At 49.2% G+C, this 23,902-nt stretch overlaps 1 protein-coding gene across 1 annotated transcript in view; it reads left to right on the top strand.

Moving 5' to 3' along the window:
- The window catches only part of LSS (lanosterol synthase), a 30,155-nt gene extending 7,614 nt beyond the window's left edge, over window positions 1-22,541 (top strand). The window contains exons 9-22 of the mRNA XM_052641896.1: window positions 65-183; window positions 1,303-1,400; window positions 1,656-1,683; window positions 3,234-3,290; window positions 3,915-3,986; window positions 4,242-4,292; window positions 4,815-4,964; window positions 5,267-5,363; window positions 6,065-6,170; window positions 19,851-19,916; window positions 20,306-20,386; window positions 20,924-21,094; window positions 21,851-21,929; window positions 22,410-22,541. Of these exons, the coding sequence (XP_052497856.1) occupies window positions 65-183; window positions 1,303-1,400; window positions 1,656-1,683; window positions 3,234-3,290; window positions 3,915-3,986; window positions 4,242-4,292; window positions 4,815-4,964; window positions 5,267-5,363; window positions 6,065-6,170; window positions 19,851-19,916; window positions 20,306-20,386; window positions 20,924-21,094; window positions 21,851-21,929; window positions 22,410-22,541 (1,307 nt within the window). The remainder of the gene's footprint in view (window positions 1-64; window positions 184-1,302; window positions 1,401-1,655; window positions 1,684-3,233; window positions 3,291-3,914; window positions 3,987-4,241; window positions 4,293-4,814; window positions 4,965-5,266; window positions 5,364-6,064; window positions 6,171-19,850; window positions 19,917-20,305; window positions 20,387-20,923; window positions 21,095-21,850; window positions 21,930-22,409) is intronic.
- The last annotated feature ends 1,361 nt before the right edge of the window (window positions 22,542-23,902 follow it).

Genomic DNA, 23,902 nt, shown 5'->3' with positions numbered 1-23,902 from the left:
TATGATGGAGCCAGCGCTCCTCCCATGTCTGCTGCCATTGACGACCCCCTGCCACGCCCCACAGCCATCCTCAACTTGTACGAGCGCCACCACAGCACCAGCCTGCGGCAACGGGCCACCCAGAAGCTGTATGAGCACATCGCGGCCGATGACCGCTTCACCAAGTGCATCAGCATTGGCCCGGTCAGTGCGCTCGCCCCGGGTGTCTGGGCCTGTGTCTGTGGGGCTGGGAGTGGGGTCTCCCCCAGGTGAGATGTCTCCTTGGGATGTGGCCTCCGATCCCCCAGGACCCTTGGCCTGGCCCGCACTGTTCCCTACCTGGTGTGTCTGGAACGCTGCTCCCATTCCCCCCTTCCCCACCCTCTCCTCCCCTCCCCCCCCTCCCCCCCTGCCCCACCCCAATGACGCCACTGGCCTCCTTCTTCTCCTTTGGAGGGCCCCTGTGCTTGTTTCCATTCCTGATTCCTGATGAGCCTGCTGGCTCCAGACTCTCGCTTCACTGAACCTCTGGGCTCCTGACCCGGTTTTGCCTCTCGTGTGCGCCCAGGCAGCCATCACAGGGTCAGTTGATGGCCAGCAGCCTTAGGGCAACAGGTACAAGAGGCAGAGTTATGTGAACCAGGGGGCAGGCTGTGACCTCCATGCTAGGTAAGCCCACGGGTCCACCGTGTGAGCCACATCCCTGACCCTGCTGGCAGGTGTTTGCTGGGCCACATGTTACCTGGGGCCATAAACCACCACTGCTCCGCTGAAAAGCCGAGTATTTCCCTTTCAACGCTAGGGGTTTCTGTGTGGGCTCTCAGTGCTGCATAAACAAGTTAGATCTTGATTTGTCATCTCTCGGGGTAGAAGGGTTGTGTCTCTAGAACTTCTGCTTTGAGCAACAGGCCCTGGCTCGCTGGTCTCACTTCCAAGTCTCTCCTATGCCCCACAGACAGCTCTGCCCTCGGTCCCGAGTTATCTCGAACAGCTCAGGACACCCCACACCCCAGGCGCCCACACAGGGTCTCCACCTTGTCTGTCACCTCGTGGCAGTCCTGCTCACTCGCTGGCTAGCTTGCGTCCCCTCTGTTGGTTACCCTGTCTTTTCCCTGCTGCAGTGCCCCCTTGCTCCAGGCACATCTGCCTTGGCCCCTCGCTGCAGCCTGGATTTTTTATCTTGGGGCCTGGAAGCAGAGAATGCTTGGGAAAGTGGTCAGAGCAGTGGCCTGGCCTGGAACAGGGCTGTGCTGGGGCCGCAGCCCTCAAGCCCAGGAACCCGGTGGGTATGGGGCAGGGCCCTGACCAGGCTGTCTCCTGCAGATCTCGAAAACCATCAACATGCTCGTGCGCTGGCATGTAGACGGGCCGGCTTCTGCTGTCTTCCAGGAGCATGTGTCCAGGATTCCTGATTACCTCTGGTGAGTGTGTGGGAGGTGAAGCCAAGAGCCGAGTGCTGGCCTGTCTGGGGGCGGGTGGGCACAGCCTGTGTGTCTCTCAGTCTGCGTTCCAGGGGGGCCTCTTCCCCCATGGACCCTCCATGCTGGGTATGGGGGAGCCATCCTTGCGTGTCCCATGCTGCTTGGGCGGGTTACTCTTCGGATGTGGACTCTGGGCCCCTGATGTCTGGCACTGCCTGTGCTCCCTGACCCAGGTCATTCTCCCCCTCCCTGTAGGCTGGGCCTCGACGGCATGAAGATGCAGGTGAGGGCAGTGGGGCTGAAGCTGCGTCCTTGCCACCATCCCTGTCTTGGGTTTGTTCGCATCCCTGGTCTCTCCTCCCCACATAGCCTGTTGGCTTGAGAGCCTGTGTCTGAGGGGTGGTGCTGGGCCCTCCTGGGTGGGTGCCGTCTGGCAGGAATGTTGACGGGTCCCTGGGGTGGTGGGAGAACCAAGGGCTGGCAGCCACCCTGTGGGAGTGGTCTGTACACTGAGGTCACTCAGCCGCAGCTCAGAGGGGACGAAGGCCGCAGGGGGTTCTTGGCACTAGCCGACTGCTGCTGGATGCTGATCTTGCAGCTTGCACACGGGGTCTGGCTGGCGGGGTCAGGACAGTCAGAGGAGAGCCCCTGCCCTCCCCGGCCTCCTGGCGCTGAGCCCCTCTTCGGGGTCCTGAGACGTGCTCCTGGTGGGTGGGCTGTTTGTGCTGTTTGCTGGTTTCCAGTGTTTGGATGCTGTAGATGATGTTCCCCCCACTTGTGTCCTATGCATGGCCCTGGGGGTGGGGCTGCGGGTCACAGGGCGGCCTGGGCTGACCCGATCCTGTCCTGGCAGCAGGGGCCCCAGAGGCAGCCAGTCAGGAGCTCTCGGGCTTTGCTCTGCTGTCACTCAGTGTGGAACAGGGCACCCCCAGCAGTGTCCTTGGGTCACACTAAGTGCTGGACCCTTTGGGATGGGTGCACGTGAGCCTGACCCTGCCCAGCACAGACCACCTGCCCAGGCGCCCTTGCTAAGGGTGCTCAAGCCTCTCTTCCAGCTTCCCTTCTTCCAGCATTTGAGCCCCTATTCTAGTTGCCTGGGCCCCACACTGCCAGTCCTACGTGAAGTACCCCAAAACCCTCGAAGCTGAGGAAGGTGGTGAGCCTCCATTCCTGGAGCTTCTGGTTCTGACGGAACTGCCATGCCGTCCCCTGGATCTCATGGCAGCCTGCGGTGGGGCTGTGCTGTGGGTTCGCTGGTATCACGATTTGACCCAGGAGGCTGACCCTTAATGTCACCTTCGTCCTGCAGTCTCCGGGTGTCCTCCTCTCCTGGGCCATTTGTCCCGAGGGTGTCCACCTTCTGCCTGCTCTGTGCCCTGATCTGATCAGGGCTTGATAAGATCAGGTTTTCGTGGCCTGGGGCTGTCTTGGTCGTGTCCTTTCTTTCCACACATTGTCTGGCAAGGCCATGATGTCTGGGGCCGCTGAGGGCCACCAATCTGTCTGGGCTCCATGCTGCTGGGTGGGCGGGCAGTGGAGGCCATAGCATCCAAATCCTGGAAGTGCTCTGAGAAGCCCTGCCCTGGCTGATATTCTGACGAAGGCAGGTGGGGCTGCCTGACCCATGTCTGTCTGCTGGACCACCTGCTCAGGCTCCTGTGTGTGTCAGAGTGCAGAGCCCAGAGCCTGGAGTCAGGGATCAACTGGGCTCCCACCTCTTCAGAATCTTGGGGAGGCCCCTGCACCCTCTTTGAGCCTCTGGGCACCTGTGGGATCCAGGAAGTTGGGGTGGAGTGCGGGAGAGGCAGCTGTTACGTTATCCTTTCTCCACAGGGCACCAATGGCTCACAGATCTGGGACACCGCATTCGCCATCCAGGCTTTGCTGGAGGTATATGGCATTATCCCTCATTCTCCAGCTGCCCTTCCTGTGTGTCCACCCTTGCATCCAGCAGACATGGTGCCTGCTGGCCCTGACCTTCCCCTCAGCTGGGCTCTGAGCCTCTTGCCTGGCAACTCTGGGTTGCGGGGTGGGGGGTGGTGGTGTTTGAAGGCTCCAGGGACAGGGAGCCTTGGGGGGTGGTTCCTGAGGTGATGAGGTGGTGGGGTATTTGGGAAGGGACAGAGGGCTCCAGGCCCTCTCAGTGCTCAAACAGCTCATTGTGGATACTTCTGAGTACATGCTGGAGAGAAATAGGAGCATGTTTTCATGCTGGTGGGAATGAGGAATGAGGTTGGCAGGATGGGGAGCCCTAAGAAGAGGTGTGAGCCATGTAGCAGCCTGCCTTAGACAGGCAGGGACCCTGTGTGGTGGGCTGGGGCTGGGTGCGGTGGAGAAGCCTGCTTCATTGCTTCGCCACGTCCTGCTGACTTGATGGCAGAACCCAAGCCCACTGAGACTTGGGGGGTTTGCCCTGGCTCCCGGGAGTGGCTGGGTGTCACCAGTAGCGTCCAGGGACCAGCCACGGTGCAGACATATGCTGGCGAGCATCTCAGCCCCTTTTCTCTTTTCCAGGCAGGTGCACAACACAGGCCGGAGTTTTGGTCATGCCTGCAGAAGGCACATGAGTATCTCCGGATCTCACAGGTAAGGCCAAGCCCGGCCCGTGCCTCCCACAGGTAGGGCTTCCTCCTTCCCTCTGCCATCTCCTGCTCAGAGTGTGCCCGATTGCAGATGGGGGGAGTGGGCCAGGGGGTGCTGCCTGGGGGGGGGTTCCTCCGGTGCTGGTGACCGAGAGGGCGGCAGCCCTGGGTCTCTGCACCTCCCGCTGTGCTGGCCCCTCCTGCCCCTGTCTGCGTGTGTCCGGTACGGCAGTGATGCGTTTCCCTGTGTGCTTCCCAGGTGCCAGACAATCTCCCCGACTACCAGAAGTACTACCGCCAGATGAACAAGGTACCATGCCCCGCACCACCGGCCCTGTTTAGCTGGACCTTGCCTGTGAGGAGGAGTTGCTCCCAGCCTCTGGGGCTTCCTGCTTTGATAGACGCACAGGGTGGGGTTCCACTGGGACACCCATGATATTCCTGACCATGGAGTCATGCACAAACCCAGTAGCTGAGCTGAGGGGGTTTCACTGCATCACGTCACAAATACGTGCACTAAGCAGTATGTGCAGACGTTAAACAAGCTGTCAGATGTGAACGGGAGGGAGGAGGGCAGGGCTGGCTGGGTCGTTCCTGCAGCGTGTGGGGCGTCAACACGGCCACTGCCGCCACCTCACAGCAGCTGCTTTTGCCCTTCCTGAGGTGGGGCCTGCCTGGTAGAGGCTGTAGTCCTTGTGCTGGAAGCTGGAGGCCTGTCTGCATGTGTGTGGCCTGGGGCTGGGGCTGCACTTCCCCATGATGGTCAGGCATCAGCCCTGCGAGGGCGGGCAAGGTGCCGTGGCCTCCACCCTTACAGCCCCGCACTTTACAGGGTGGTTTCAGCTTCAGCACACTGGACTGTGGCTGGATCGTGGCCGACTGCACGGCTGAGGCCTTGAAGTCCATCCTCCTCCTGCAGGAAAAGTGTCCCTTTGTTACCAATCATGTTCCACAAGAGCGGCTTTTCGACGCTGTGGCTGTGGTGAGGCTGCTGGGTGTGGGGCTCCCATCCCTGAGGGTGCTGGGCATGCCGAGTCTTGGCCACCCAACCACAGATCCTCTTAACATATCCAGGTCTTGTCCAGGTTTTACATGGAGATGGCTCGTTTGGTGGCGCGTATGTGATTTATAAGTGATAAGCATGTGTGTGCTGGGAAGGGATCCCAGGTGGTCCCAGGGTGCCTGGTTGACAAAGTGCCCACTGTTCTGGGCACCCAAGGTCTGGGCTGCTCCTCGGCTCCTTGCCTTGCGCGGATTCTCAGGACCTTCTCTCGCTGGTTTTAGTTGCTGAGCATGAGAAACCCTGACGGAGGGTTTGCCACCTACGAGACCAAGCGTGGGGGACACCTGCTGGAGCTTCTGAACCCCTCCGAGGTCTTCGGTGAGTAGTCGACCTGTCACGTGGCCATGGACTCAGGGCCCCCACGTGTCCAAGGCGGGCCCTCCTGCCAGCGCCTGGAGCTCTTTTCCTGCTTGGGGGTGGGGGGTGGTACGCAGTACCAACCAACTGCTGGCGGGTGAGGTGCATGTGGGCAGATGCTCTGAGGAGCCCCCAAACACCAGAACTGTCTGGGCTCCTCACCTTCCAAGGGTGTGGTGACCCTGGTGGTAGATAGAAAAGCTGCAGTCTGCCTCTCGGAGGTGGGTGGGACTCACTGGGGCTCTCGGGTCTGAGCCTGGGCCACTCCTGCTCTGCTCTGTGTTCCATGAGGGCCGGCCTGTCTCCTGAGCACTCCTCAGGGAGCCCGTGAAGGGAGGTGATGGTGGGACTGCTCACCCGTGTCCTCTCAGGTGTGGTCCGTGTGCACCCTGTGCCCTCCTCTGGGTCTCCGTTTGCTGGGCTCCTGTAGCTGGCAGGCGGGCTCCCATGCAGGCCTTTTTAGGGTGTGCGCTGCTCTTCCACCCTCCTACCAGCCTGGCCACCTGCACTGGGGCCACCCTCCCACTGGTGGCCATGTCCCCAGGCTGGTCGCCGGTGGCGTCTCCTCCTTTCCTCTGGAGGACAGTCAGGCACCGTGTTATGGCACTCTCCTGTGTCATGGTGTGGCCTGGATTGCCTCAGTCTTTCCTTCCGTTTTCCAGGGGACATCATGATTGACTACACGTATGTGGAGTGCACCTCAGCAGTGATGCAGGCACTGAAGACTTTCCACAAGCAGTTCCCAGACCACAGGGCCAGGGAGATCAGGTAAGGGGTGCTTGGCCACGCAGCACAGGTGCCATTAACTTGGTGCCAAGAACTCAGACAACCTTGATGTCATTGAGAGCTCACTTGGGTGTTAGGGCGGGGGACCCATCTCGAAAAGGGGGTCTGGAATGAGACTCATTTAAAAATGGAAGAGATTCAGATGCTTCTGGATCCAGTTGTATGCCCTGAAGTATATCAAATGTGTGTACTGGGGGTCAGAGTAGCACAGTTATACCAGAAAAGCTATTCTTTGCATCTTCTTAATAACGTTAAAAGAGGACACATAAAGGTGTACCTGGGAGATACCACAGGTTCAATTCCAGCCACTGCAAATGTCAGCATAATGTGGGTCACATGAATTTTTTGGTTTCCCGGGGCATTTGAAACTTATGTTTATGCTATATTATAATCTTTTAAGTGTTCAATATAATTATATCTAAGAAAACAATGTACATATCTTATTTAAAAACATTTCATCGCTAAAAAATATTAACCATCATCTTAGTCTTCAGCGAGTCGAATTGTTTTTGTAATAGTAACATCAAAGATTACTGATTATAGATCACCACAACTGATATATAATGGTAATGAGAAAGTTTGAAATATTGTGAGAATTACCAAAATGGGAGAGACATGAAGTGAGCAAATACTGTTGGAGAATGGCCCTGATAGACTTGTTCGAAGCAAGGTTGCCTTGAACCTTCAGTTTGTAAAAAAAAAAAACATAGTATCTGCAAAGTTCATAAAGCAAAGTGCAATAAAGTGAGGAATGCTCCACCTGTACTCAAATAATAGAATTTTGACGTACACCTTTCCTGGTTAAGTTCGGCACGTGTTCAGAGAAGTGCACAAACCCTACATGTAGCCCTTGGGTGAATAATGAAGTATTCACCCACACACCCGTGTGACCATATGAAGCAAACACGGTACCAGAAGCTCACCTCCTGGTTCTCCTTCCCACTGTGATCCCAGGTGGAACCCCACGTCTGTCTCTGCTGTCAAAGACAGATCCCATGCTTTGTTTATGCATGTGCTGTCCTGGATCTTTGGGGGCCTCTCAGTGGGTTATGATGAACCATCCTGCTGTGAACCCCCTTAGACTTGTCTTTTGGGGCATAGAGGTTCCCATTTCTTGAGGATGTGGATGTGGACTTGCTGTGTTATGAGGCTTCTATGCAATGTTTGTAGATTTTCCTTCATCCTTGAATGATTTCTATTGTTTCATGATTCTTGGTCAATATGTGCTTTCCTTTTTCTAGATTGTTGGACTTGGTAAGTATTTTGTTCAGGATTTTGTCAAAGGTTTTATTTTGTTAAATAGCTAAAGGGAAACCAATGAATCATTGAAGCAGTAATTAGTAACAATTTATCATGCACACACCAAAAAAACAGTCTGCAAACCAGGAGTGCTCAAACCAAAACTCTGAATGAGAGTTGGGTATATATTGTTTGTTATAAAGCAGCTTATATTGTGAGAAAACAGAACGTTTATTCTTCACAATGATTGGTTTACAGTACTAAAATTTTCAGTGTTTACTTTGTATCAAGTTTGAGAAGTTTTCTTTATGATTTCCAGAGGTGTAAACAAGGAATGACCCAGATCAAGTTGGACCTACAAACTAAGCTAAATTAGTGTGTATGATTAAGCTGGTTTTGTCTGCTTGGGGAATTTTCAAGGCTGCACTCAGGTTTTTCGGTCACTGTCTTGGCTGTCTGGGAGGATCACCAGCCAGTGCCACATTACTCTTTGTCTCTACCGTTGGTGTCTCCTTTCTCATTAGTTGAATTGACAGGTGGGAGGGCCATGTAGTCATGATGTTCATCATTCATGTGGTTGCTGCAGATTTCACCCCGTTGTCTCATTCTGATGGCTGGCATTTGGCATGTGAGTGGCTGCGGACAGACATTTAAAACCATTGAGAGTTTAATGTGATAATTATAAAAAGAACAACAGTCAAGACTGAAAAATTTCCCAGAGCCAAAATTTAATCAATTAAGTAAATCAGATGGGTTATCCTCAGATTCAGGTATTAGCTTTCTGACTCAACCTTCAGAAACTTTAAACATTGTTTATGTAACATATAGTGTGTCAGCAACTGCACGTCCTCAGCATTCCTCAGTAGGAAAGGCACATAGGGGGCTTTACTTCAGGAGGCAGTATTGCACATTTGCTTCCACCTAAATCAGTCCTTTATATGATCTGAGCCATCTGGTAATTCAGTGAGAGGCATTTCTGTGGAAACAAAAGAAAGCAATGAGTAACAGTTAAAGCAAATTATAATTTCAGTTTCTGAGTTTGGGGAGCAGCCTGTTGAGAAAATTTCTAGGTGTTGGGTTCAAAGCATTGTCAGATGAAGTGAGGACAGGTGTGGCAATCAGATAAGATAGTCCTGGTTCTCAGTGTGAGTCTCTGGTGATCTTTCTGAGTGGCCACATAGCAATAGGCATGAAGACTGTCCTTGCATGAGCTGTTGAAGTTTGTATCAAGTTGTCCAGCTTTTGCTTGCAAAGTTTGAGAAAAGGGCAGCATTCATTTTGTAGTGAACTCAGAAGATGGAAGAAAATTGGCAGTGTTAATTTGAAGAGTTCTATCCACATACAGAAAGAAATCAGAATTCAGGATTCAGTCCAGTGTACACTTAGAAAACAAACTTCAAAGACAATTAATGATACTAGCATCTAATGTACATCAGTTCAGTTCAGTTCAGTCGCTCAGTCCTGTCCAACTCCTTGCGACCTCATGGACTGCAGCACGCCAGGCCTCCGTGTCTATCACCAACTCCTGGAGTTTACCCAAACTCAGGTCCATTGAGTTGGTGATGCCATCCAACCATTTCATCCTCTGTCGTCCCCTTTTCCTCCTGCCCTCAATCTTTCCCAGCATCAGGGTCTTTTCCAATGAGTCAGTTCCTCGCATGAGGTGGCCAAGTGATTGGAGTTTCAGCTTCAACATCAGTCCCTCCAATGAATACCCAGGACTGATCTCCTTTAGGATGGACTGGTTGGATCTCCTTGCAGTCCAAGGGACTCTGAAGAGTCTTTTCCAACACCACAGTTCAAAAGCATCAATTCTTTGGTGCTCAGCTTTCTTTATAGTCCAACTCTCACATCCATACATGACTACTGGTAAAACCATAGCCTTGACTAGACGGACCTTTGTTGACAAAGTAATGTCTCTGCTTTTTAATAAGCTGTCTAGGTTGGTCATAACTTTTCTTCCAAGGGGCAAGCATCTTTTAATATTATGGCTGCAGTTACCATCTACAGTGATTTTGGAGCCCAAGAAAATAAAGTCAGCCACTGTTTCCACTGTTTCCCCATCTATTTGCCATGAAGTGATGGGACCGGATGCCATGATCTTCGTTTTCTGAGTGTTGAGCTTTAGGCCAACTTTTTCACTCTCCTCTTTCACTTTCATCAAGAGGCTCTTTAGTTCTTCACTTTCTGCCATAAGGGTGGTGTCATCTGCATATCTGAGGTTATTGATATTTCTCCTGGCAATCTTGATTCCAGCTTGTGGTTCATCCAGCCCAGCGTTTCTCGTGATGTACTCTGCACATAAGTTCAATAAGCAGGGTGACAATATACAGCCTTGATGTACTCCTTTCCCAATTTGGAACCAGTCTGTTGTTCCATGTCCAGTTCTAACTGTTGCTTCCTGACCTGCATACAGATTTCTCAAGGGGCAGGTCAGGTGGTCTGGTATTCCCATCTAATGTACATAATTGTGTATTATTGAAGAATAGTTTTTCTATCCATAGTAACCTCCATTTCTGTCAAAGATACCCAAGTCCACTTTCAATAAACTTGTCCTGATTATTTATATAAGTGTAACTGGAATAGTGACTGACCATGTAATTTTTTAAAAATCTGTTTTGCTGAAGCTTTTCATGAGGAATCTCAGATTAGACCTTCAGCTTCTCTTTAGGCTAAGAGGCCAAGCCAAGGAATTGTCCAGTTATGGCCTGTTACTGGAACAGATTTGTATTGAACTTTCACAAATATGTATTGTTAATGAAAAATTAGAATGTTTAATAGGAGTTTCAGAATTTGATCTGAGGGGACCAGATTGGGAGAAAAAGATAACTGTTTACCAAATTACTGTTTAAAGATAGCTTTAAAGAGAAGAAAGTGAAGTGAGTGAAGTCGCTCAGTTGTGTCTGACTCTTTGCAACCCGTGGACTGTAGCCCACCAAGCTCCTCCGTCCATGGGATTCTCCAGGCAAGAATACTTGGAATGGGTTGCCATTTCCTTCTCCAAAAAGAGAAGAAAAGGGGTTCTTTAAATTTGGAAAATGAAATGATAAAGAATGAGCAATTAAGTTTTAAATTAAGTTATAAAAATTATAATTACCTTCATCAGTTCATTTGGTCTCCAGTGATTAATGCTTGTTGATCTTGATCTTTTGTTATCAGTTTTATGAATTCACCAGTTTTCTGTCAGAGTTCTAGAAATTTTTACCCAATTTTGTGTTTTGATCCTAAACTTATCAGAAACCTTCATTCTAGAGGACTTGTCAGAGTTTTTTCCACGAATCTCTTTGAGGATGAAGCACTTTTGCAGGAATATTTTTGCAAAAGCCTCAAAGTAAAACAAATAATAACTGTTTTAAAATAATAATAACTGTTTGTAAATGACAATAATTGGTATTATGACTGATGACATTATATCAAGACATACCAGATTTTGGGGAATTTCATGATTTCTGATTGTTGTTTAGTTGCTAAGTCACGTTTGACTCTTTTGTGACCCCATGGACCATAGCCTGCCAGGCTTCTCTGTCCATGGGATTTCTCCCCAAGAATACTGGAGTGGGTTGCCTTTTCCTTCTCCAGGGGATTTTCCCAACTTGGGGATCGAATCTGTGTCTCCTGCATTGCAAGCTGATTGTTTACTGCTGAGCCACCAAGAAAACCTGTGTTTTTTGGAATATTTATATTAACAATTTCCATATAAATATTTCCTAAAAAAAAGTTCAGCCTCACTTCTTATTTGACAGTATTTCCCATGAAATTTAACACATAATGAAAGTTAGATAGTAGTGAAAAAAATTTTTTTCTTTCTTTTAGTAGAGAAGACTCAGTTTTCTTAAGTCATCAAAGACCTGATAAAGACAAATCATAGAATTTTAGTTTCCTAGGCATATTATAATTAAAGGTAAACAAAAATCTTTCTTATTAAGATCAGACCAACAATCTAAGAAAAATATCCTTTTAACAAAGAAAAACAAATCCTAATTTTGTACCAGTGATTTTGATATTAAAATTCTTCCTTTTTAAAAAACTAGCATAAAATCCATTCTAATCTTAGTTGACTTGACTAAACATAAAATTCCTTTCTTATAATTCCTTTTCTATAAACCTATAGAAGCTATAAACCTATAGATTTTTACATCCATTCAGGTTTTTTCCTTTATCCTTTCTTATTCTGGAACAGTCATTTTACCTTAGAACAAAATTACTTTCTTTTTTCCTTGAATGAAAATGCATATTTATCCCTCATGCCTTCTACTGAAAACATACATCCGACTTCTCCTATATAGTCCACTTTTTTCATCCGTATTATTTCTTGTAGTTTTGTAAACAAAGGAACAAGCTTAGCTCTTTTGCAAATCAGTTTTGGCAAGGGAACTTGCTATAGGCAGTTTGTATTTTCTTTGAAAAGCCTCTTTTTTAAATGCTGTAGTTTCAACTTTATTAGTTCAAATGTTATTTTCTCAATTTCAAAAACTTATAAAGCTTATCTAGAAAGGATGCAAGGCAGTTGTCACTCTCAACTGTGTGTGTGTGCTCAGTTGCTTAGTCATGTTCGACTCTTTTTTTTTCATCCTGGCAGGATAGCCTGCCAGGCTCCTCTGTCCATGGGTTTTTCCAGATGAGAATACTGGAGCAGCAACACCATTTCCTCCTCCAAGGGATCATCCCGACCCACGGGACAAGCCCATGTCTCTTGCATCTCCTGGACTGGCAGGCAGATTCTTTATCACTTCACCACCTGGGAAGCCAGTTGTCACTCTTAGAGGATAGCATAGTTGCCTGTGAACTACAGCAAATGATTGTGAACTCTTTCTACATAATACAGTTAAACCATATGCTTTTTGAAAATTACATTATGAGATTCCTTTGTGTCTACGGGTTCATCCTGGCGTTCTCTGCTAGAGTGGGAAGGACCGAACAGGCAGGGATGCAGGATCCGCACATAGCTGCTGAAGGGGGTTGCTCTCTGAGTTGAGTAGGCAGAATAAAGATTTGAAAGATGGGAGGAAAACTTCTGAACTGGTGGCAGCTTCAACTGTCAGCTGTGACTGTCTTTGAAAACTCCACCAGAATTCCCAGCCTTGCAAGTAGTTATAAGATTGCTCCCTGGCTGAAATCTGAAAAGACAAGGCAGCAAAGCAGGGGCCTATCAGAGAGTGGTTGCACCTGGCTTTGAGGAGTTACAACTGTGTGTGCAGGGTGGTGTGGCTGTGCTGGCCTGTTTGACTGGTGCACAGCCCTTTGTCACTCAATTTGCCGTCCTATGAGAAAGGTGATTTTCAAACATGTTCAGTCATTCCTTAGAAGAAATACAGTGTACATTACTGCCTGTAGCTTTGCATGTAAAACCATGGAACTAACTGAAAGAAAACTTTTATAAATGGACATATGTTTCTTGTTTTCAGTATATGCCATGCATGCATTCTATTTTGTACTTTATGAAACTATTACTTATATGTATAAGTAAGTAATAACTTACTTACTTACTAAGTATAAGTAATAACTATTACCTATATCAGTTCAGTTAGTCAGTTCAGTTGCTCAGTCGTGTCCGACTGTTTGTGACACCATGAATCGCAGCACGCCAGGCCTCCCTGTCCATCACCATCTCCTGGAGTTCACTCAGACTCACGTGCATCGAGTCCATGATGCCATCCAGCCATCTCATCCTCAGTCATCCTCTTCTCCTCCTGCCCCCAATCCCTCCCAGCATCAGAGTCTTTTCCAATGAGTCAACTCTTCGCATGAGGTGGCCAAAGTACTGGAGCTTCAGCTTTAGCATCATTCCTTCCAAAGAAATCCCAGGGCTGATCTCCTTCAGAATGGACTGGTTGGATGTCCTTGCAGTCCAAGGGACTCTCAAGAGTCTTCTCCAACACCACAGTTTCAAAAGCATCAATTCTTCAGGGCTCAGCCTTCTTCACAGTCCAACTCTCACATCCATACATGACCACAGGAAAAACCGTAGCCTTGACTAGACTGACCTTAGTCAGCAAAGTAATGTCTCTGCTTTTGAATATGCTATCTAGGTTGGTCATAACTTTTCTTCCAAGGAGTAAGCTTGGATTTCATGGCTGCAATCACCATCTGCAGTGATTTTGGAGCCTAAAAAAATAAAGTCTGATACTGTTTCTACTGTTTCCCATGAAGTGATGGGACCAGATGCCATGATCTTCGTTTTCTGAATGTTGAGCTTTAAGCCAACTCTTTTGCTCTCCTCTTTCACTTTCATCAAGAGGCTTTCTAGTTCCTCTTCACTTTCTGCCATAAGTGTGGTGTCATCTGCATATCTGAGGTTATTGATATTTCTCTGGGCAATCTTGATTCCAGCTTGTGTTTCCTCCAGTCCAGCGCTTCTCATGAGGTACTCTGCATATAAGTTAAATAAGCAGGGTGACAATATACAGCCTTGACGTACTCCTTTTCCTATTTGGAACCAGTCTGTTGTTCCATGTCCAGTTCTAACTGTTGCTTCCTGACCTACATACAGATTTCTCAAGAGGCAGGTTAGGTGGTCTGGTATTCCCATCTCTTTCAGAATTTTCCAGTTTCTTGTGATCCACACAGTCAAAGGCTTTGGCATAGTCAATAAAGCAGAAATAGATGTTTTTCTGGAACTCTCTTGCTTTTTCCATGATCCAGGGGATGTTGGCAATTTGATCTCTGGTTCCTCTGCCTTTTATAAAACCAGCTTGAACATCAGGGAATTCACGGTTCACGTATTGCTGAAGCCTGGCTTGGAGAATTTTGAGCATTACTTTACTAGCATGTGAGATGAGTGCAATTGTGCAGTAGTTTGAGCATTCTTTTGCATATAGGTAAATGAATCTATAACAAATCTATAAATTATGGATAAAATCGAAGGTGTACACTATTTCTTTATATAGATATAGGTATAGATAATATATACATTTTCTTTTCTTTTACATGCTTATGATTCTTTTTCTTTAGAACTCTAGAAAAGACAGATTGATCTTTGTAATGGAAGCAGATCATTGGTTTCCAGAGGGTGGAGGGAGCATCAGGAGCATAAGGACACATTAGGGGGATGGTTTGTCCATTGTCCTCAGTATGACGATGCTTTCTCAAGTGTATACATGTAGTAGAACTTACTAAATTATATACTTCAAGTAATATATCATATGTCAATTATATATCAATAAAACTTCTTAAAAAAAAAAACCCTAAAAACACAGGTACCTGTATCTTTGCTAGGTCAAAGAATGGAGTCCTTCACCATAAAGAAAAAGGATATTGAAGTGGCGAGAAAACAGGAATAGGTTAAAGGTCAGACAAGTTGGGCTGCACCTCAGTGGGGCTCCGCCAGCACTTTTTAAGGTGGGCTTGTCAAACAGCCAGGAAATCCAGGCCCGCTAGGAGGAGAGGCACTGGCACAGGCAGCACATTGTGCCCAGGCCCTTTCAAGTGTTATGTCCCTAGTCATGGTGTAGGACACACATCCCAGTCTCTGGGCACTCTTTGAAATGGGCCCATCCACTTGGGCCTGTCCTAGACCTCCTAAGCTAGAGCCTGCATTTATATAACATCCCAGATGATTCATAGATACTTAAAGTTTGTGAACTGCTAACCCAAACTATCAATACACAATAGTCTTTCTTTTTAAAAATTTAACCAATTATAATGTTAATCATAATTCTCTGATAGTCTATGACCAAAGTGTGAGAAATAAGAAGTTGCAGTAAGTCCTCCCACATAGGAGAAAACTCTCTTGTGCTGTGCTGTGCTTAGTTGCTCAGTCATGTCCAACTCTGTGCAACCCCATGGACTGTAGTCTGCCAGGCTCCTCTATACATGGGGATTCTCCAGGCAGGAATACTGGAGTGGGTTGTTACGCCCTCCTCTACGAGATCTTCCCAACCCAGGGATTGAACCCAGGTCTCCCGCATCGCAGGCAGACTCTTTTACTGTCTGACCCACCAGGGAAGCCCACCCTGGGTCCTGCAGATGCTCCAAGGCACATGCACGGCTGCCCGCTGGGCCCTGGGGTAGAGGATGGGTAGTGCTTCTGTGATAAGAGCTGAGAAGTTACCCTCCAGTCCTTCAATAGTTGTCAGCTTCCAGAATAGTCATGTTGGACACATTCTGCCAGTGCAGCTGTCGTCCTGGTGGGAAAGGGACCCCTGTGCTGCCTGCCCTGCCATCTTTCCAGGATCATCTGCAATTGATTTTGATATTGATCTTCTAGCTAGACAGCTTGCTAAACTTTAATGAAGTTTTTAATATACTTTGTCTTATATAGCAGTCTTAGGTTTACAGAGATTGCATAGAGGGTTCCTGTTTAGCCACTTCCCTCCCACCTTGTTTCCCTGTTATTAATATCCTACATTAATTTGGTACATCTTTTTTTAATTTACAATTGATGAATCAGTATCGACACATTATTGTCATCCCAAGTCCCCAGTTTACATTCAGATTCACTCTTTGCATTAAAAATTTTTTGGTGCTAACATAATGGGTATTGTGATTTTAATTTCAGAATCGAATTGTTCATTGTGGTAGGAAAACAATTGTCTATTGTATATTAATCTTGTATCCTGCAACTTCGGTATAATTATTTAGTAGTTCCAGGAGTTTTTTGGTTGAGTCTTTGGGATTTTCTAGGTAAATAATCAGGTAATCTGTGAACAATGACAGTTTTATTTCTTCATCCCCAATATGTATCCCTTTTATTTCCTTTTCTTGTCCTGTTGCTTTAGCTAGGACTTCCCATATGGAGTTGAATAGCAGTGCTGAGAGTAGACATTCTTGTTCCTGATTTGGCAGGAAAGCATCTAGTTTCTCACCACTATTATAATATTAGCTATAGGTTTTTGTGGCTGCCCTTTATCAAGTTGAGGAACTTGAGGAACTTCCTTTCTGTCCCTAGCTTGCTGAAAGTTTTTTTTTTTTTATCATGAATAAGTGTTAGATTTTGGTAAATATTTCTTCTATAGCTGTTTATTTGGTCATGTGATTTCTCTTCTTTAGCCTGTTGATTTGATAGGTTGCATTATTAGATTTTTCAGTGTTGAACCAGTTGTTTCATACCTGGGATAAATCTCACTTGTGATATGTAATTCTTTTCATACATGATTAGATTGGATTTGCTAATATTTTATTGAGGATTTTTTAATGCCTGTGCTACTGAGAGATACTGATCTATAGTTTTCCTTTCTTATAATGTCCTTATCTGTTTTTAGTATGCTGTGCTCATCAAGTGACTAAGGCAGAATTCCCTGTTCTGGTCTTTGGAAGAGATTGTAGAGGTGGTATAATTTCTTCCTCTAATGTTTGGTAGAATTCGCCAGTGAATCCATCTAGACAACTCTTTCTGTTCTGAATAATTGCTTATAGATTCTTTTGGGTTTTCTCTTAGAGAAAGCTTATAAATGACATATTTTTCCTTTCAATCTATAGGCCTGTAGTCCATTTTCTTGTTTCATTGACCTGGCTGAGACCTTTAGTATTTTGCTTAGCAGACCTGGTAATAGTGGCATCTTTCCTGATTTTGAAGGACAATGCTTCTAATATTTCTCCATTAAGAATGACATTTGGAAGCTTGCCATCTGTGTCCATTAATGAACAGTCTGAAGATTTTACTTTACCACATCACTCTTATCTGGCTGATTGAGCAGCTTACATTGAGCTCCCAGAATGAGCCAGGGAAAACCTTCCTTCCTCTTTCTAATCCCTAGAAGAGTTTGTGTAAGATTAGAATGATTGTTCTTGGTGATTCAGTAGAATTCACTTATAAAATGTCTAGACCTGGAGTTCTTTTTCTGGGCAAAGTTTGTTTTTTATGCGTATCTTTAGTAGTTGTAGGACTATTCAGGCCCTTTATTCTTGAGGCAGTTTTGATAAGTTAATATTCTGAGTAATTTGTACGTTTTGTCTAAGTTTCCAAATGTATGTGTTTTTCTTTTTTTCACTTTTTAATTTCTGCTAAAACTAGAGTCATATCACTCTTTTCATTGCTGAAGTTATTTATTTGTTCCTTCATCCTTTGTACTAGTACCTCTTGCTGGGTGACAGTATTATGACAGACTTGGTCACCCAAAGCAACACACGTTTATCACCTCATAGTTTCTGTGGGTCAGGAGTCTGGGCACGGCTGAGCCGGGGCCCCTGCTCTGGATTTCCCTAGGTGGCCGTCAGGATGCTGGCAGTGTGGGGGCCTCACCTGAGCCTCAACTGGGGTGGGCCCCAAATGCGTGCGGTTGTTGGCCTGTTTCCATCCCCTGTGGGTTGTTGGCCCCAGGCCCCATGTCCTTGCTGACTGCTGGCTAGAGCCACCCTTGAGTTCCTGACACAGGAGCCTCTGTACAGTGGCTCCATGAGAACCAGCAAGGGTGGGTCCAGTAGCGCCAGGCAGTCCATCCACCAGTCAAGGGGAGCTGGAGGCAGTGACCGTCAACTTGCAGGGTCAGCTGGCTACATGCAGGTTATGGGCCACCACTCAAGGATGACATGGGCTGAGTGCCTGGGGACAAGTGAGCATTGTGGGGGGTGAGTCATCCTGAGGTTGTATGCATACCTTCACCTCTAGCCTTTTCAGAGAACCCAGTCTGCTTCAGAAGTATCAGTTAGGCCTGTGATGGACCTTCTCTGCCCTCTGAATGTATCATTTTCTCTCTCACTTTATGTTTATTTAGAAAATTTCATTTGTGTGACTTAAACCTATCTATATCACTGACCCTGTTTTTGGTGACACTGATCCCCTTTGTACCTGCTTCTCTTCTGGGCTTGTCCCTGAGATTTTCTCTCCTTCATTTGCTCCTTTATCTGCCTCTTCACTCTCCTCCTGTGACCTGTGATCGCTGTTCTTTCATATCTCCTCTGTGAACCATTTGTCATTACATATTTTAAGGAAGATCATGCTTATACTTATTTTATGTATTTTAAGGGAGATCATGCTCATATTGGGCACAATAAAGGACAGAAATGGTATGAACCTAACAGAAGCTGAAGATATTAAGAAGAGGTGTCTGGAGTACACAGAAGAACTATATAAAAAGATCTTAATGACCCAGAAAACCACAATGGTATGATCACTCAGCTAGAGCCAGACATCCTAGAATGCAAAGTCAAGTGGGCCTTAGGAAGCATCACTACAAACAAAGCTAGTGTAGGTGATGGAATTCCAGCTAAGCTATTTCAAATCCTAAAAGATGATGCTGTGAAAGTGCTGCACTCAGTATGCCAGCAAATTTGAAAAACTGAGCAGTGGACACAGGACTGGAAAAGGTCAGTTTTCATTCCAATCTCAAAGAAAGGCAATGCCAAAGAATGCTCAAACTACTGCACAATTGCACTCATCTCACATGCTAGCAAAGTAATGCTCAAAAGTCTCCAAGCCAGGCTTCAATAGTACATGAATCATGAACTTCCAGATGTTCAAGGTGGATTTAGAAAAGGCAGAGGAACCAGAGATCAAATTGCCAACATTGTTGGATCATTGAAAAAGCAAGAGAGTTCCAGAAAAACATTTACTTCTGTTTTATTGATTATGCCAAAGCCTTTGACTGTGTGGATTACAACAAACTGTGGAAAATTCTTCAAGAGATGAGAATACCAGACCACCTGACCTGCCTCCTGAGAAATCTGTATGTAGGTCAAGAAGCAACAGTTAGAACCAAACGTGGAACAATGGACTGGTTCCAAATTGGGAAGGGAGTGTGTCAAGGCTGTATATTGTCAGCTTACTCATTTAACTTATATGCAGAGTATGTCATGTGAAACGCTGGGCTCCAAAACCACTGCAGATGGTGACTGCAGCCATGGGATTAAAAGATGCTTGCTTCTTGGAAGAAAAGGCATGACCAACCTAGACAGCATATTAAAAAGCAGAGACATTACTTTGCTAACAAATGTCCATCTAATCAAAGCAATGATTTTTCCAGTCGTCATGTATGGATGTGAGAGCTGGACCATAAAGTAAGCTGAGCACCGAAGAATTAATGCTTTTGAACTGTGGTGTTGGAGAAGATTCTTAAGAGTCTCTTGGACTGCAAAGAGATCCAACCATTGAATCCTAAAGGAAATCAGTCCTGAATATTCACTGGAAGGAGTGATGCTGAAGCTGAAACTCCAGTACTTTGGCCACTTGATGAGAACTGACTCGTTGGAAAAGACCCTGATGCTGGGGAAAGATTGAAGGCAGGAGGAGAAGGGGATGACAGAGGATGAGATGGTTGGATGGCATCACCAACTTGATGGACATGAGTTTGAGCAAACTCCGGGAGCTGGTGGTTGAAAGCAGCCTGGAGTGCTGCAGTCCATGGGGTCGCAAAGAATTGGACACGACCGAGCGACTGAACTGACAGAGTGATGTTCATGCCTCTGAGGTGGCAGCATGTGGGGTAGGGCAGCAGGTGCACTGCTGCTTTGCTGGAATGGACAGCACGACGCCCCACTGTGTTGCAGGGAGACCCTCGAGCGGGGCTTGCAGTTCTGTCGGCAGAAGCAGAGGCCTGATGGCTCCTGGGAAGGGTGAGTGCTGCCTGTGGGTGCAGATGCCAGGCGCAGGGGTGGGAAGGGGTCACTGTGCTGCCCAGAAGTCTCTGGACATGCTCCTGGGCCTTCCCCCACAGTCACTGCTCAGCGTTTTGCTGGGCAGTGTAGCCAAGGGCGTTGGAAGTACTTGGTGGCCTGATGGCTCCTCACCCACTTCCTCTGGGCTTGGATCTGGCTTCTGGAGCCGTCTGTGGAGGCCAGGTTGGGTGGGTCTGTCTCCATGTTGAAGGCTTATGGATGTTTTCCTTGGAAACAGATGCAGCCCCTCCCTGCACTCCAGAGGGTGCTGGAGGTGCCTGCAGCCTGTTGTCTGGCGCCCTGCTGAGAACTCAGGGACCGGGCTGTTCCCCCTTGTCTTCCTCCAGCTCCTGGGGTGTGTGCTTCACGTACGGCGCCTGGTTTGGGCTGGAAGCCTTCGCCTGCATGGGGCACACCTACCATAATGGGTGAGTGCAGGCATTTGCCCTGTGGTGGGAGGGGTTCTTCTCAGCATAATACTCTGCTGGGGGGTTTCTTCTCTGATGTTTGACTTTGGGGTTGTTTTTTACATGCTTTTAAACAGTGAGAAAAGATCAGTTTTCCAGAAAAATATATGAGGTCCTGTGCCTCACTGCTCTGCAGAGCCTCCTTGCTGGTGTGGGGCAGGAAGCCTTTGGCCCTCTGCCCTCCCCCAGCTCACCTGCCCCACCCAAGTCCCACACCCGGGCTGGAGCAGGAGCAGCCACAGGGCTGGAGCAGGAGCAGCCACAGGCCAGGAGGCTGGCCAGGCTGGGTTGTGTCACGTGCGGGAGCCCATCTGCAGCTGTCTGGTCATCTCCCAAAATCCTGTGATGCTGGTACCTCTGTCCCTTTCACCTCCCCTCTGGTGTGCTGAGTGCAGGGGGCCCACACCCCCGTCTCCATTACCCAAGGAAGCCTGGCCAGGGTGAGGAGGGACAGGGATCCTGCCCAGAGTGATGGCTGTGTGTCTTCTGTCTCTGCAGGGTTGCCTGTGCAGAGATCTCCCGGGCCTGTGATTTCCTGCTGTCCCGACAGATGGCAGATGGAGGTTGGGGGGAAGACTTCGAGTCCTGCGAGCAGCGTCGCTATGTGCAGAGTGCCCAGTCCCAGATCCACAACACGTGCTGGGCCCTGATGGGGCTGATGGCCGTCAGGTGGGGGCTTGAGGCCTGTCCCGGAGCTGCGGGGTCAGGTGGAGGAAGGACAGTGAGCCGGCAGCCAGGATGGGCACGGCAGCGGAGGGAGGGGGAGACCTATGGGCCACCTTCCTAGGTGACAGGTTCACAGGTCCAGGTGGTGGGTCCTGCAAAAGGCCTCTGAACAAGGTCAGCCAGGGCACAGGGCTGTCAGGGCATGACTGTGTGGCAGCACCTGCAGCGGCTCTGCGTCACAAATGTACTCAGGCATGTGCACACATGACACACACATGCAGAGTCATGCACATGGACGTGTATGTGGTGCCCCAGTCTGTGCCCCCTGTTGGATTTGGGGCCATTGGGAAACCTCCCTAAACCCGTCAGAGGAAGGCCAAGGGTGTGGGCAGGGGCAGACAGGCTGCACCCTGACCTGAGCCATTGTGCCTCCTGGTGCCTCATCTGGCAGCGAGCGAGGTTAGGCCCTGAGGACCAGTGGCCAGGTGGACAGGAAAGCACTGCTCATGGCAGGGACAGCTCTCTTGGCCACAGGTGGGCTGCCCTCCTGCCCCTTCGTCTCCATCCCAGTGGCATTCCTGCTCCTTGAGATGTCTGGAGGACTAACTGTTCCCAGCGGGCCTGGAGGTTCAGGGTGTCCATCATCTGGCAGCGTTTCTCATCCTTGTCCTTGTTCCTTGCTGTGTGAGCCTGAGGACCCAGCCGGAGGGGGTCTCATGCAGGGGGGCGGCAGGAGTGTTCAATGCCCCTCTCCCCCAGGCACCCTGACATGGCGGCCCTGGAGAGAGGAGTCAGCTACCTGCTTGAAAAGCAGCTGCCGAATGGGGACTGGCCCCAGGTACGTGTGGCTCCCCCAACAGGGACCCATGCCCCTCATGGCCTGTGGGTGGGGTTTCACCTGGGGGGTTTGGGCCTCGCAAACATCACTAGGGTTGGAAGCAGGTCTGTGATGGTGGCAGGTCCTAATGGCCTGGGCTGGTGCACACGAAGCACTGGCTGGTGTTAGGGCTGGTGGTGTCAGGGAAGGGCTGGAGGAGAGAAGCTCACGGCTAAGACAACTTGGGCTGAACCAATGGTTCCTCACTGAAAAGGAAGGGTAGGAGGGCATGGGGTTAGGGGAGGCTGACCTCCCTCAGATGAATCCAGATGAGCCTGCAAGGGGCTGGTGGCCCAGGCTGAGGTTTGCTGCAGGGCCTGGGGTCCTAGAGGTGGGGAGGGGGTGGGTGGGGGGTCGTAGGCCCGCCTGCTGAGGTCAGGGTCGGGTTCAGGGTGCTGTCCACCTAGTGGAGCCGCTGTGTTAACCCTTGTGTCCTTTCAGGAGAACATCAGTGGCGTCTTCAACAAGTCCTGCGCCATCAGCTACACTAGCTACAGAAACGTCTTCCCCGTCTGGGCCCTCGGGCGCTTCTCCCGTCTGCACCCTGAGAGTGCCCTCGCTGGCCATCCTTGAGAGCACGCCTGCGGGTGCCTGGGCGGGTAGGGGGGTGCTGGTCTCGCGAGTTCCAGGGGAGGTTTGGGCGGGGCGGGGTGGGGCCTTCAGACTCGATTTCCAGCTGCTGGAGCAGTTTCTGGCTAGAGGAGCACTGGTGAGGGGAGCGACGGGATGAACCTTGACGCTGGATATAGCGCATTGCTTTCGTGGAACCGCCTGGAGCGGTACCTGGCCTCGCTGTGGGTAGGGTTGGGAGCTTTCCTGACCAACTGCTGAGTTCGAGAGACCAGCGGCTACGCCTCGTATGCATCTTGCCGCGGAGGGCCGGCTCTCCCTAACTCTCTCTCTGCCTGAGGGACGTGCTAGTCTCAGGAGAGGCTGGGCCTTGCTGTTCACCGAGGCCGGTTGGGCTCTCCGGGATTGGGACCAGATTTGGTGAGTGTCTAGGGCTGCTCAGAGGAGAGCCAGATGCTGTACGCTGGCCCTGCCCCAGGTCGAGATTCAGCCAGCTTGTGGGGCGCCAGCATGGCTACCTCCAGAGATTAGAGTTGTCTCCTAATGAGGAAAGCAGACGGGGTGAGGGGTCGTGAGTGGCCCAACATGGGGACGACCCTCATGCCCCCTCCAGGGTGCTGCCTCTCAGTTCTCCTCTGGCTTCTAAATGCCTCTGGTTTGGCATGCATGGACTTCGGGCTCAGGTTGGAAAGTCTGAGTCCTGGAATTGCTTCTGACCTACGAGGATGGGCAGCTCACATGCGCAGGGTTCCTAGGAATGTGGCTGTGAAGACATAGAGCTTTGATGAGAGCCAGAACCAGGCCTTGTGTCACCCCTGGGCCCCATCTGCTTCTCGCCCACCCCAGGGCTGGAGGGACCCATAGAGGTACCACCTCCCCTTCTGATGGCAGCCTCAGCCACGCTCCCCCAGCCAAGTGCTCTCCCTCAGACAGCTAGAGACGCCTGGATGCCCCCCTGCTCCCACCATTCCTGCCGGGAACCCTGAAGGTCTCTCAGAGGCTTGCACCCTGTGGCCTTGCTCCCGCTGGGCCTGGGACCCCCAGTGCTGTCCCTGAGGTCTGTCTGGGGCTCGCCTGTGAGGAGCCTTTTACTGAGCTGCCCCATTCCCCCTCCCCACAACTACCCCAGGTGGTGGTCCTCCTGCTTCAAGCCTTGTAGGGCCTGGGCACAGGTAGGCAGGCAGGTCCTGCTGCTCTACCAACCGCCCCACTGGCATCTAGTGTTGTCTAGCTGTGCTGGTTGAATGCCAACACTCTCTGCAGGCACTTTTCAATGAGTGTTTATGTTGCTGAAGGTGCTGTGCTGGACCCTTTGGGACCCATCCACTTTGCTCTTGTTCCAGCAGCAGATGATGGTTTACCAG

This window comes from Budorcas taxicolor, chromosome 1, assembly GCF_023091745.1.
Source record: "Budorcas taxicolor isolate Tak-1 chromosome 1, Takin1.1, whole genome shotgun sequence".
NCBI classification, from domain to species: domain Eukaryota; kingdom Metazoa; phylum Chordata; class Mammalia; order Artiodactyla; family Bovidae; genus Budorcas; species Budorcas taxicolor.
Note: the sequence above shows the minus strand (reverse complement) of the source record. Positions and strands in the feature narration are given on the sequence as shown.